The sequence below is a fragment of the Oryctolagus cuniculus genome, chromosome 7 (genome assembly GCF_964237555.1).
Source record: "Oryctolagus cuniculus chromosome 7, mOryCun1.1, whole genome shotgun sequence".
NCBI lineage: Eukaryota > Metazoa > Chordata > Mammalia > Lagomorpha > Leporidae > Oryctolagus > Oryctolagus cuniculus.
Window position 1 is genome coordinate 129,650,047 of NC_091438.1, and position 12,675 is coordinate 129,662,721.

General features: G+C 54.0%; 1 protein-coding gene across 4 annotated transcripts; it reads left to right on the forward strand.

The window, feature by feature from the left end:
- Window positions 1-7,765: 7,765 nt before the first annotated feature.
- Window positions 7,766-12,627, forward strand: ELOVL1 (ELOVL fatty acid elongase 1). Of its 4 annotated transcripts, none has more exons than XM_008265411.4 (8): window positions 7,766-7,980; window positions 10,531-10,590; window positions 10,745-10,935; window positions 11,068-11,148; window positions 11,280-11,336; window positions 11,419-11,524; window positions 11,613-11,749; window positions 11,896-12,627. In XM_008265411.4, the coding sequence occupies exons 1-8, from the start codon at window positions 7,890-7,892 to the stop codon at window positions 12,115-12,117; spliced, it is 945 nt and encodes a 314-aa protein (XP_008263633.1). In that variant the 5' UTR covers window positions 7,766-7,889; the 3' UTR covers window positions 12,118-12,627. The 4 variants fall into 4 exon arrangements, with proteins under 4 accessions (XP_008263633.1, XP_051712561.1, XP_008263634.1 ...); XM_051856601.2 differs by lacking the exon at window positions 7,766-7,980 and adding an exon at window positions 8,201-8,408; XM_008265412.4 differs by lacking the exon at window positions 7,766-7,980 and adding an exon at window positions 9,798-9,953.
- The last annotated feature ends 48 nt before the right edge of the window (window positions 12,628-12,675 follow it).

Here is a 12,675-nt window from a genome sequence, read left to right on the forward strand (position 1 = left end):
ATGGTCTTCTTACATTGTGTCCTGAAACGGAGCCCTTCAGCACTCACATTTTGCTCTCTCTTCAGTTGTGATGAGTTCTTGCCTTAGTTGTCAGTGCTTGCTGGGTCTGGGCTCAGGTCTTCATGGGTATCTGTGTTTATAACTCACTGGGCATCAAAACCAGAGCTCCTTGGTCCCACGCTTACCTCCCTTCCCTTCACGTTCACAGCAGCCCTTCAGACCTTGTTTTTTGGCTTTTTAAATATTTTATTTACTTACTTGTGAGGTAGAGTTAGACAGTGAGAGGTAGAGACAGAAAGTTCTTCCATCCCCTGGTTCACTCCTCAAATGGCCGCAACAGCCAGAGCCAGGAGCCAGGAGCTTCTTCCAAGTCTCCCATGCAGGCGCAGACCCAAGCGCGTGGGCCATCTTCCACTGCTTTCCCAGGCCACAGCAGAGAGCTGGATTGGAAGAGGAGCAGCCAGGACTGGCACTGGGGCCCATGTGGGATGCCAGTGCTGCAGGTGGAGGATTAACCTCCTGCGCCACAGCACCGGCCCGTCCTTCAGACTTTGGTTTGTCATGGCCTACCTCATCATTCTCGCCACTTTGCTGTTAGTGCTGTCAGCTCTAGCCATGAGGAAATACCTTAAGGTCACATCTCCCAGGCTTGAACATGGTCTGCCCTACTCAGAATGTCCTCTGTTGTTTCCTGCTCCAGCCGCTTTGCTCAGCTGATGAACAGTTCATCCTTCCAGGTCTTATAAAACCTACACCACCTCCTCCATTGTACACTTGACCATCCTTAAATTGTACCTCTCCTGTTCCCTCTACACTCCTCCATTAGAACACACATAATTCCAGAGCAATGTATTTATTTACAAGTTCAAATCCTGGCCTGGATACTTTATCCGTTTTGTGACATTAGGCTAGTTAAATCTTTGTTCTTCCAAGAATCTTAATTCCCACCTCTGTAAAGTGGGGTTATAATACCAACTCAAAGAGTTCCTTCAAATGAGCATATTGAACATTAAGGGCTGATGTGGTGACATAGTGGGTTAAGCTGCTGTTTGCCACACAAACATCCCATACTGTAGTGCCAGTTCAAGTCCCAGCTCCTGTTTTCCAATTCAGCTTCCTGCTAATGCATCCTGGGGCGCAGATGATGGCTCAAGTGTTTGGGCCTCTGCCCACCCCAACATGTGGGAGACCCTAATGAAGCTCCTGGCTTCCCAGCCTTAGCTGCTGCAGGCCTCTGGGGAGTGAACTAGCCAATGTAAGATATGTCTCTCTCTCTCTTCCTGTCTCTATCTCTTTGTTGCTCTTTCAAGTAGAAGAAAGTAAAAAAAAAAATCATTTAAAAAAAATTAAGGAGCCGCAATGAGGCATAGCAAGTAAAGCCACTGACTGCAGTACCAGGCATCCTATGTAGGTGCCAGTTTGAGTCCTGGCCGCCCCACTTCCGATCCAGCTCTCTGCTATGGCCTGGGAAAGCAATGGAGGATGGCCCAAGTCCTTGGGCCCTTGCACCCATGTGGGAGACCTGGAAGAAGCTCCTGGTTTTGGATTGGCCCAGCTCCAGCCATTGCGGTCATTTTGGGAGTGAACCAGTGGATGGAAGACCTCTCTATCTCTCTATCTCTGCTTCTGCCTCTCTAACTCTGCCTTTCAGATAAATATTTTAAAAATTAAATTAAAACCTTTAAATAGTTCTTAGTTTTCTACAGGGTAAAGTTCAAGCTTCTTAGAAAGGCACACAAGGCCCTTCATATGAAGAGTCAGCACTCAAATGATAACCATCATTCTCTTGTTTGAGCCTAAACAATTGCATTTTTATCTACTAGCATTTCAGATTGTTCTGATTATAGCACATTACCATTAACTAGCTTAGCCAAAAAAATTAAGATTCAATTACATTTGATTCATGTGAGCTGTTTTAGATGGACTCAGGGGCTCAATGTTGTCTCGGCTCTATTTCTGCTTTTTCTACATCTGTAAAGCTCACCTCATGGAAGGACTCTGGTTTTGCTTGGAGGGTGTGTCATTAGGAGCTGGGAGTTGGGGGAGATGAGGGAGAACACCAAGATTAATGAGTCAGTGGAGACCGGGGGTAATTCCTTAAACAGGTAAAAGCAGGAGGACTGGAAATGATCTGAAAACAGCTAACAGAAGCGCTCCACGGGCGACATCCATGGTTCCACCTCTACACGGAGAAGCCTCGGGCTTTTTCTCAAGTTCTGTCCTTTCTCCTGAGCTTGCAGTCCTGTGCTTCAGGTTGCCTGCTGAATGTGCCATCATGCCTCACACTCGGGGTGTTCCGAGCCACGCGCATCCTCTCCAGCCTGCTCCACCTGCCGCAGCCGGCTTGCCAGCCTTGCTGTTGAGTCTGATTCTTCTCTGCCTTAGCCCCACTGCTTTCTCTCAACACCATTGCACCAGGCCGTGTTGTCACAGGTGTGTCACACCTGTCTCCTCACTGGTTCCCAGCTGGTCTTACTCCCTTCCTCTGCTTATCTTTTGCCTTACTGTCACCAGGTTGATCTTTATAAACCTTAATGGGAATCCTATCAACCCCCTACTCAAAACACCATTGAGGACATCCCAGTACTAACTAAACTTTTCTTTTTTCTTTCTTTAAATCCTAAACACTATAATTTGGAGCCAAGCTACTTTTTAACCTTCTAGCCTATGAAGACTTTTCATTCACCACATCCTTCAGTGAAACTGATGGCCTCCCTCCCTCTCTCTCTCCAGAGCAGGTTATTTCAGACCCTTTTCCACCTTCTTCAGTTCAACAGACACTAAATGATGCCTGTGGTGTGTGGCACGGGCTCCCCACTGGTGGATCAGACCTTGTCCCTGACATGTCCAAGCTTCAGACGGACACTTGAATTTCAGATGTTATGCTGCTTGTCCCTTCAGCCAGCCAGATGTCTCTAGCCCCGACTGCCTTAGCCCAGATCCCAACCTCCCTAGGAAAAGGATGCTGGCGAACTAGCTGGCGGAGGCCCAGGGCCATGCAGAATGATTAACTGGCAAATCCTTCTCCCTCATCTTTGCTCCCCTGTGCTCATGGGCTCAGCCCTCCCCTCAGCTCCTCTGTGTGGGTTTACTGTGTAGGAAGTGCCCTTTGTCCTTTCCAGGATGGGGAAGGGAGAAGCTTAACACAGCCCCCTGGTGACTGCTTTTGTGTCTGCCTGTCACTCCTGTAGCCCCTCTCCCCAGACCCTCAGTTCCTGTTGTTTATAGCTGGTCCACCAGGTCTGCCACACTCTGTTTCTCTACTGTTCCATTTATACACTCAAAACTTGCAGGCCTGCCTTCTTCCATTTTTTCTCACTGCCTTTCCTGCTTCTTTTTCTCACTGGCATTTAATTTTTTTTTTTTTTTTTTGCTCCTTTCCCCACTGGCCTTCTCACATATGTTTTGGGTCTTGCTAACTCTTTCCTCTATCCTAATAGCTTCCCTCTTTCAGTCTCCAGAGCTCTTTCTGCAGACACTGGCACACCCCTATCCGCCTTCTTCAGTTCAACACTAAATGACACCTGTGATGTGTAGCACTGGTTGCCTACAGATGGGTCAGACCTTGTTCCTGACCTGTCTGGGGTCCAGGCAGACACTCAGATTCAGATATAAAACCTCAAGCAATCATGAGAATAGAGTTGTTGGAGTCTATCCAGATGGTGGTTTTCAGACTGAACCCTTGGAGAAACTACATAATGGTTTACCTCTGGGGAAAGAGGACGGCCAAGGGCTGCCTACAGAACTGTGAGTGGGGAGTGAGTCGGACAGGGTGGGACCCAGGGGAAGTCCTCACCTCACTTCCTGTTAGTCACTATGGCTCCATGAAGGCAGCAGACTCTCAGCTGTTGGACTAGGTATTCCTTTCCCATACACCTGGCTTCCATCCTTAGCAGGCCCGTGAGTTCAGTTTCTCCAGTTTGTCAGCCCGCCCCAGTTTCCTGTTCTTTCTGCTCGGCTTCCACCTGGCTTCCCTGTACGTCCCAGAGACTCATTTCTACCTTCCTGCTTCCCACGCTCGAGTGCTACTGGAGAACATCTCTGCCTTCAGCGCGGTGAGCTCCCCACTCCTGCCCAGCCCTGGGCCTCAGCCGCTCCAGACTTCACTTCCCCGGCACCACTTATGCCACCCACCCCCCTCACCCTCCGTGACTACCTCACCTTCTCACTAAAGGAAAATGTAGATTCTGGAGATGAAAACTCCCTCCATTTCTTCCCAAACCACTTACAAACTTCATTTCCATACTTTTCAGAGTGTGAGGTAGTCTCCCTAGCCTGAAGCTAGGATCCTGTGTTCGCTAGATCCCATTGTCTCTCTCCACACAGCATGTAAACATGCTCCAGCCTCCGCCTTTTGAAGACAACCATTAAAATCATTCAGGATGCGAGAGCCAGGAGGCACTGATGTTTTAAAAGCTCCCCAGGTGATTCTAGTATGCAGTGCATTTATTTTTGGGCTTTGCTCCAAAATATAAACAATAAACTCCAAATTGCATACCATGGCATACAAAACTCTTCATACACTGCCTCTTGCCTCCTTCTTCTCTCTTACCCATGTTCCCTCTGAGCAGAAGCCATGCCAAGCTACTTAGAGTCCCCCAAGCCTGCTGCATCTCTGCCTTCTCTGTGCCTCCACATGTGCACTTCCCTCTGCCTGGAGTGCCTTGCCCTGCCTTCTAGAAAGTGCCCTTAAATGCTCACATGAGGTGTCATTTCTGCAAGAACTCACCTCCAGCCTGGGTTAAGGGCCCTCATCCCCACCCAGGGCAGGCATTGTGGTGCAGCAGATTAAGCTGCTGCTTGGGTCGTTAGCATCCCATAGTGGAGTGCCTGGTTCAAGTGGCTACTCCACTTTCCATTCAGCTTCACACTGGCATGGAACCTGGGAAGCAGCAGGTGATGGTTCCAGTAGTTGAGTCCCTGTGACCCATGTGGGAGACCCAGGTGGAGTTCCAGGCTCCTGGCTTCAGCCTGGGCCAAGTCTAGCTGTTGTGGGCATTTGGGGAGTGAACCAGCTGCGGGAAGATCTCTCTGTCACTCTGCCTTTCAAATAAATAAAAATCAATAAACTTAAAAAAGAAAGTGCATTCCACCCTCCACCCCCCAATGCTTTCATAACCCTGTAGGCTTATCTCTATGGGAGTACTAACCACATGCTACTAATTATTAATTTATATGTCTGTCTTCCCCACTGCACTGTGAGTGGTTTGCAGGAACGCCAGGACCACAGAGATGCCATTTGGTAGGCATTGGATCTATCTCACATTTTGAAGATGTTGTCTCCCAGGGCTGGGACAAGAACTTAATGAAGTGTCTTTGAGTGTGTTCATCATATAGTCAGTCAACGTTTATTGAGACTTTGCCATGGTCATTTACCAATGTGGTGCAGGTGAATATTCTGCATAACTGAAGTTTCCCATCAATACCATATTTAGCCTCTGGGACAGTTTCCTCATCTATAATAGCCTGCTTTGTTCATGTCTAGTGGACTCTCGCGATAAACACTTAATCCCAGACCTCTCAATAGTGTTCTCAGAAGAGTGCTTTGCACACAGTGCTTAGGAGATATTTGTAAACAAGCATGCTCCTTCTTGATATATTGGGCTGTTTCCTCATCTTGTCTTAAATGTTGCAACAGAAACAGTGCTAAGCACTTTACATGGGTTATCTCTTCAATCTTCACGATTCTATGAGCTAGATAGTAATATCGTTCCCATTTTATAGGGGTTCAGCAATTTACATAAGGTCACACAGGTACTAATTGGAACACTTAGACCCTGGCCTTTGGAGTGAAGTGTGACCCAAAGTCACTAGGGTATGCCTGGAACATGTTAGACTTTTGGTAATACTCGACTGAAGGAATACTGCTCCCAAGGGAAGGGAAAGACGGGAACTCTTACTGTCCTCCCCACTTAACTCTCGAGGTCTCTTGCACCTTATTTCCTTTCTCACTGTGTCTCATTTACTTCTTTTCTTTTCTTTTTTAAGATTTATTTATTTGAAAGGCAGAGTTACAGAGAAGCACAGGCAAAGAGAAAGTCTTCTACCCACTGGTTCACTCCCTAGATGGCCGCAATAGCCAGAGCCGCGCCAATCCAAAGCCAGGAGCCAGAAGCCAGGAGCTTCCCACATGGGTGCAGGGTCCACTGCTTTCCCAGGCCATTGCAGAGAGCTGAATCTGAAGTGGAGCAGCCAGAACTCAAACCAGTGCCCTTATGGGATGCCGGTACTGCAGGCGGCGGCTTTACCTGTTACGCCACAGCTCCAGCCCCCCATTTACTTCTAACATTTACTCAACAAACATTCTGGAGGGGTCACTGAGTGCCAGGCAGTGGGCCAGAAACTAGTGATACATAGGTGACTGAAACATGGCCTCTGCTGCTAGGAGCTTATAGTTAGGGGTTGCAGATAATTATCTTACAGCAAGATTGTGAGAGCAAGAGGAGGGAGTGGCCTAACTGCCTGGGAGACTGGACTCCACCTTATGCTGAGCCTGGGTGTGAAGGGGATACTATGGAAGGTGCTGGCTCCTTGGGGATGGGTAAAGCATGAGAGTGGCCCAGGACCAGGCAGGGACCTGGTCTGGTAGGGCCTTAGTGTACAGCGCTAAGAGGTTTGAGTTTTTCCAATGGTTGGATTTATCTGGCATTTCCTTTCAAGGGCAGGTGCTAAGGGACTGGGTCATGCTGTACTTTGGCTCTGACCTCTTATCTAAGCTCTAGGACTAAACTCACATAAAGCTATAGCCCACCATTTGTGAACGTATTTTCCCCAATTTTTCATGTCTTCTGAGTTCCCTAATTCTGCCCGTATTCACACCATCCAGTCCCACAAGCCGTCACTGGATCACTGCATACAAAGCACTGCTCCAGGAGCTGCTGGAGATACAAATGTCAGTCTCACTGAAACCGCGTCCTTGCTCCGGTAGTTCCTTCTAGTAGGAGAGCCTGTAGTGGTGAGGGCCAGGCAGGGGACAGACAAGTAGACAACCCGGCGGCGGATAGTCCAGCCCACTTGAGGGCACCGCCACACGTCTGCCTCCTCATGCTGGCTGCCAGAGTGAAGTGATCCAGCGTAGACTGTGCATCCCGTGCGTGCTGGACAGGTGTCGGCAGAACTTGACACACAGCCTTGCACATCCTAGGTGGTCAATAAGTGTATGATGGATGAATGATGCAAGTCTCACTACAGCCTCCCCAGAAATCTTCCCTGCAATAAAAGTCAGACTACCCACTTGGCCCTCAGGACTAGCCACCACCAGCTACAGTTCCGTCTTCTCCTTTCACCGCCTGGCAGGTCAGTGATTCACTGTTCTTGCCCGGGGCCACTTGTATTCTCCCACCTCCGTTTCTGGAAATCCTCTTGCATCTCCTAATGCTAGGGCTCGTCCAAGTTTATGGGCTCGTAGAGAAGGCTTCCATGGCCAGCTGCTCCCTCCCGCTAGAACCTCCCAGCCACCCCGGGTCAGCCCCCAGCATGCAGAGCCTGCCTCGGGTCTCTCCTGGGCTCACCCCGCTGGAGGGGGAACCCTTAGCCGGGGGCCGAGCCCTAGAACTTTCTCCAGAGTCCTAAACTGGGCCTGTTGTAAACAGGCGAGTGGCCGAGAATGGGACCATCAGAGGCTGGACGTCAGGAGGAAGCCGTGTGCTACCGTGGCGGGCCAGGCCGCAGCCACCGGCCGAGGCGGGCTGCGAGATGGGAGGGAAGGGGTGGGGAGCCGGGGCTGGGTGTGCTTCCTGCCCCGGGATCTGGCGGCCCGCCTCTGCCTCCGCCCCTCCGGCCGAGCCGGCGCTGGACGGCCCCTCCTGCCTCGGCCGGTCGCCCAATCAGCAAGCGCCCCCCGCCCGGCCCGCCCCTCCCCCTCTGGTGACAGAAAGTCGGCCCAGCAGATGAGGAAGTGGCAGGCAGGCTGGCCCTGGGGACTCCTCTCTGGTCCTGCTCCCTCCGAGCCCTCCATCGCTGCCCGCCTGGCCCCTACTGGTGAGTCTGGACCTGCTAGGGCTGTCCATGTGCCGGCGCCCCCTGCCTGGCTAACCCGGCCCAGCCCTGCCCTTCTCTGCTCTGCCCTGCCCTGCCCTGCCCAGGCTGTGGGCGAGGCTGTTCCTGGGGCGAGTGGGTGGGAGGTCCCAGCTCCCTGGGGCCGGGCCTCGCCAGCACCCTCCTTCCCCCGGCACCCCCGTCTGTGGCCCCCACTTGCTTACACCTAGGCCTTCCTCCACCACCTCCTGAGCTTGCTCTCCTCCCTTCCTCCCCTTTCTCCTCCCTCTCCTTTGCTGGTCTTGCTTTCCCTTCCATCCATCTTAAAGGAAGGAAGGAGCAGCCTGAGTGCCCCCAAGGGGACACACCCAGATTTCCAAGTGTGGGGACAGGTCCTTCCAGGAAGCCTTGAGTCGCCCTGGATCTTCAGGGTACCTGTGTGTGTGTGGGTGGGGAGGGCCAGGGGAGTAGTGCACCTGGCTGGGGCCGGGGTGGGGGGTGGCTGGGAGAGAGAACCAGCTGGGAAACTCACATGTGGAACTGTGTGTTAGAGCACATGCCCAAGCCGGGGGCCTGGCCGCTGCCTAGGCTGACTGAGGCAGAGTGAGGATTGTGGTATGGGTGACCCAGGGCAGGTGTGTGTGGTGTGGGTGATCGGGTGTTCCTTCACCTTCCAGTGGCTCACACGTGTGAGTAGACCTATGTGTGCAACTTGCAGCGGGCACGGACTTGCACTGTAAGCATGTGCCATTTGCACATGTTAAAGTGGGGTCTCGAAGGGCATTGTGGGAGCACCAGTGTGAGTGTGTCCAGGGCAGATGTGAGGCATATCATTGTCCTTGGAGGCCAGTCCCTGCGGGGTGTCAGGGGCAGTGCCCTCTCTGGCTGCGCTCCTCTGGGCTCTTCACTGCTTGCCGCCCGCCGGCCGCCAGCAGGAGGTGTGTGAGCTCTGTGTGTTTGTGTGCCAGCCCTCAGTGCAGTGCGGTGTTTGTTATGGAGGTGGTGGGGGGTGGAGGGCCGGGTGGCCGGCAGGTGTGTGTGAGTGTGAGGGTGTGCACGTGGATTGCAAGGCTAGGGGCACGGCTGTGGGGAGTCTGAGACTACGTGGGCCAGCTGGGTGGGATGGGGGAGCCCCGGGAGGTGCCTGTGTGCAGGGGGCACGCCACACCTCTGGTGGGAGGTGTCAGAGGTGAATTTCTTCGTTCAGCACTTGCACAGATTGGTGTCTGGACTCACGGAAACGGGAGCACCTGCTGCCGCCGTTTTCTGAAAGTCTCAAGTCCCAGGCTCTCCTGGGCCTGGGCAGAGGCTTTTGTGTCCCTGCGCCCTCCCCCGACATTCCTTCAGGCCCTGAGGGGGAGGGGGCCTAGCCTATTAGGACCCCTCCCTGAGGGAGGGGAAGATTCCTGAGACCTCCCCCACTTCCCCACCTCCTCACATGCCACTGGCTTCCCTGCCCCTCCCTGGAGGGAAGGGTGCTTGTACCCATTCTGAAGTAGGGCAAACTAAGAATTTACGGCTAGTTCAGGAGAGGATGCTGGGAGTGGATTTTCAGCAATTCCTTGGGCCAAAGCTGGCGTTGGGGCTGGGGCGGGATGGGGGGGTGGGGGAGGAGGGATTTTCAAAGAACCTAGCACCTTCATTCTTGAAGCTCTGGTCTATGGTGGGTGGGTGGTGAGTCTGGGGCTTTATTTGGCTTTCCCAATCCTGGTGGGTCCTGCTCCCCAGGCACTGACCTGTGGCCTGGACCCACCCTCCACCCCATGCCCAGTACAGCGGGGGCGGGCAGAGGGCGGGGCTGCTGCCAGATCTAGTCAGACAGGTGGAGCGGCCGGGGCAGGAGTCTCAAAGAGGAGAGCTCTAGGAGAGAAAGGGCAGCGACCAACCGAGAGAGCGCCAGAGAGCGCCGGAGAGGAGAGGCTGGAGGTGAGCGCTCGCTCGCTCGCTCGGGAAGGCAGAGGACAGAGCCTGGGGAGGTGAGCAGCCCTGCAGGGAAGAGGAGGAATCCCAGGTGCAGAAGGTTCCGGAAGGGACCAGGGAGGGGAGTGTCCCAGCAGGGGAGAGGAGGAACCCTCGGGGGACGGGAGTCCCAGGCGGGGACTGAAGGGGAGAGGGTGAAAGGGAGAATCCCTGTAGAAAAAAAACTGCCGGGCGCTGGGGTGGTGAGTGACTCCAGCAAGGAAGGGAGCGGTTAGTTTGGAGATGAGCGCCCGGTTGGCTGGTGAGGTGAGATTCCGGGAAGAGAGGGTTCTCTTGTGGAGGAAGGGGGAGGAGAGGGGAGGCAGCAACCAAATCTCTGGAGGGGAGCGGAGAGTGAGGGGAGTGAGGGGAGTGAGGGGCGGGAAAGAAGGGAGGAGGAGCCCATCCCAGGCAGGCAGGAGGTATTCAGATCCACTACCCCCGCTGAACTGCTGCCTGCTCTTCCCAGGCCCCAGCGACACCTTCCTTTCTCCCTCTGTCCTGTCTGCTTCTGGGTCTGGTCTTCGTGGGTCAGGTGTGGGATAGGGGTGCGCGGTGGGCCTTGTCTGACGTCCACGCTCCGTACCTCCGCAGAGTTCTTCGCCAGGATGGAGGCTGTTGTGAACTTGTACCATGAGATGATGAAGCATGCAGGTAAAATGCTGTCCAGTAGCCCCGGAGGGAGGCTGTCTCCTGGTGGAGCGCCCCTCTCAACACGTCGACCCTTTGTGTCCCCGCCTCATGTCTGTAAGCCTGGTAAGCCTGGGAACCTGGTGACTCTTCCTGATGCTTTGACCCTTATTCACAGATCCCCGGATGCAGGGCTACCCTCTGATGGGGTCCCCCCTGCTGATGACTTCCATTCTCCTGACCTATGTGTACTTTGTCCTCTCACTGGGGCCTCGCATCATGGCCAATCGGAAGCCCTTCCAGCTACGTGGCTTCATGATTGTCTACAACTTCTCCCTGGTGGCACTCTCTCTATACATCGTCTATGAGGTGGGCCTGGGGCGTCAGGGTGTTGATTCCCAAGTGGGCTACGCCAGAGGGGCTCACAGCCATTCCTCAGGGGGAGAGGGGAGGGCATGCTAGCAGGGGGAAAGTGGTGGTCTAATCCACACCCTTTCCTAGTTCCTGATGTCTGGCTGGCTGAGCACTTATACCTGGCGTTGTGACCCCGTGGACTACTCCAACAGCCCTGAGGCTCTCAGGGTGAGTAGGGATTGGGGCTAGATCGCAAGCAACCAGGGGGAGAGGCGCAGCTTGGGTGTGATCTGTGGCTCAGTTTAGGGAGGCTCTTGGAGCAGCGTGTGGGGTCCTAAGGCTGCCCTGACTTCTTGCAGATGGTTCGAGTGGCCTGGCTCTTCCTCTTCTCTAAGTTCATTGAGCTGATAGACACGGTGAGTAGTTGGATGTGAGGGCTCGAGGGGAGGGAGTGGGGAGAGGCCCTAGCTCTGAACCACGGCCCCCCTCTTCTCTCAGGTGATCTTTATCCTCCGGAAGAAAGACGGGCAGGTGACCTTCCTCCATGTCTTCCATCACTCAGTGCTCCCCTGGAGCTGGTGGTGGGGGGTAAAGGTGGCCCCAGGTGAGTGGGGAAGGCCACTGGGGGAAGAGCGGTGGGCGAGGGGAGCTGAGGCTCCATCCTCATGAGCCTTCTCGACGTCCACTCACAGGAGGGATGGGCTCTTTCCACGCCATGATCAACTCCTCCGTGCATGTGGTCATGTACCTGTACTATGGGTTGTCTGCCCTCGGCCCTGTGGCGCAGCCCTACCTCTGGTGGAAAAAGCATATGACGGCCATTCAGCTGGTGAGGAGCCTGGGCCTGGCCCACAACGCCCCCACCCCTCCTCCCCGACTTCCCAGCCTGTCTCACCTTTGATCCCATCCCTCCCCACTCAGTGTTTGTCTCCCCTCCAGTTCCCTCACTCCCCTCTGACCCTTACTTTATCCTAGATCCAGTTTGTCCTGGTCTCGCTGCACATCTCCCAGTACTACTTCATGCCCAGCTGCAACTACCAGTACCCAGTCATCATCCACCTCATCTGGATGTATGGCACCATCTTCTTCGTGCTCTTCTCCAATTTTTGGTATCAGTCTTACACCAAGGGCAAGCGGCTGCCCCGTGCACTACAGCAAAATGGAGCTCCAGGTATCGCCAAGGTCAAGGCCAACTGAGAAACAAGGCCTAGATAGGCGCCCACCAAAGTGCCTCAGGACTGCACCTTGGGCAGCATCGTCAGTGTCCTCCCCACCTACACCTGTGACCAGGGCTTCAGGGGTCAGGACTGAGCAGGGGACTGACTCTCCCCTCCCCACGGCTGGTCTACAGGGACCACTGCTTCCGTTCCTCACCCACTTCTCCAGGCCAGCTCCAGGAATGTGGCCTCATTGCCCTCTGCCACTCCAGAGCTGGGGGCTGAAAGGGCTGGACACTTACCTCCCCCTCCCTGCCTTAAACTTGGGAGAGGAGCACTCAGGGCTGGCCCTCACCAGGGTCTTGTGGCCTTTTTCCTCACACTGAAGAGGTCAGCAATAATCTGTCACTGTGGACCCAGGCTCCCTCGTCCACTCCACACTGAAGCAGGAGCTTCTGGGCCAAAGGTCAGGGTGAATGGGGGCCTGGGAATACAGCCTGTGGAGGCTGCTCACTCACTGCGTCATAATTAAAAGTGACAGAGGAAACCACAGGCTGTGTGTGTGCCATGTGTGATGGAGGTGGGGTACACAGCCTGC

Excerpts from the sequence above, each read along its gene's own strand:
- ELOVL1 (XM_008265411.4), top strand. The coding sequence starts at position 7,890 with ATGAGGAAGTGGCAGGCAGGCTGGCCCTGGGGACTCCTCTCTGGTCCT. Across the intron at positions 10,591-10,744 it reads TGAGATGATGAAGCATGCAG|ATCCCCGGATGCAGGGCTAC; the intron begins GTAAAATGCTGT and ends CCTTATTCACAG. Across the intron at positions 10,936-11,067 it reads CTCTATACATCGTCTATGAG|TTCCTGATGTCTGGCTGGCT; the intron begins GTGGGCCTGGGG and ends ACCCTTTCCTAG.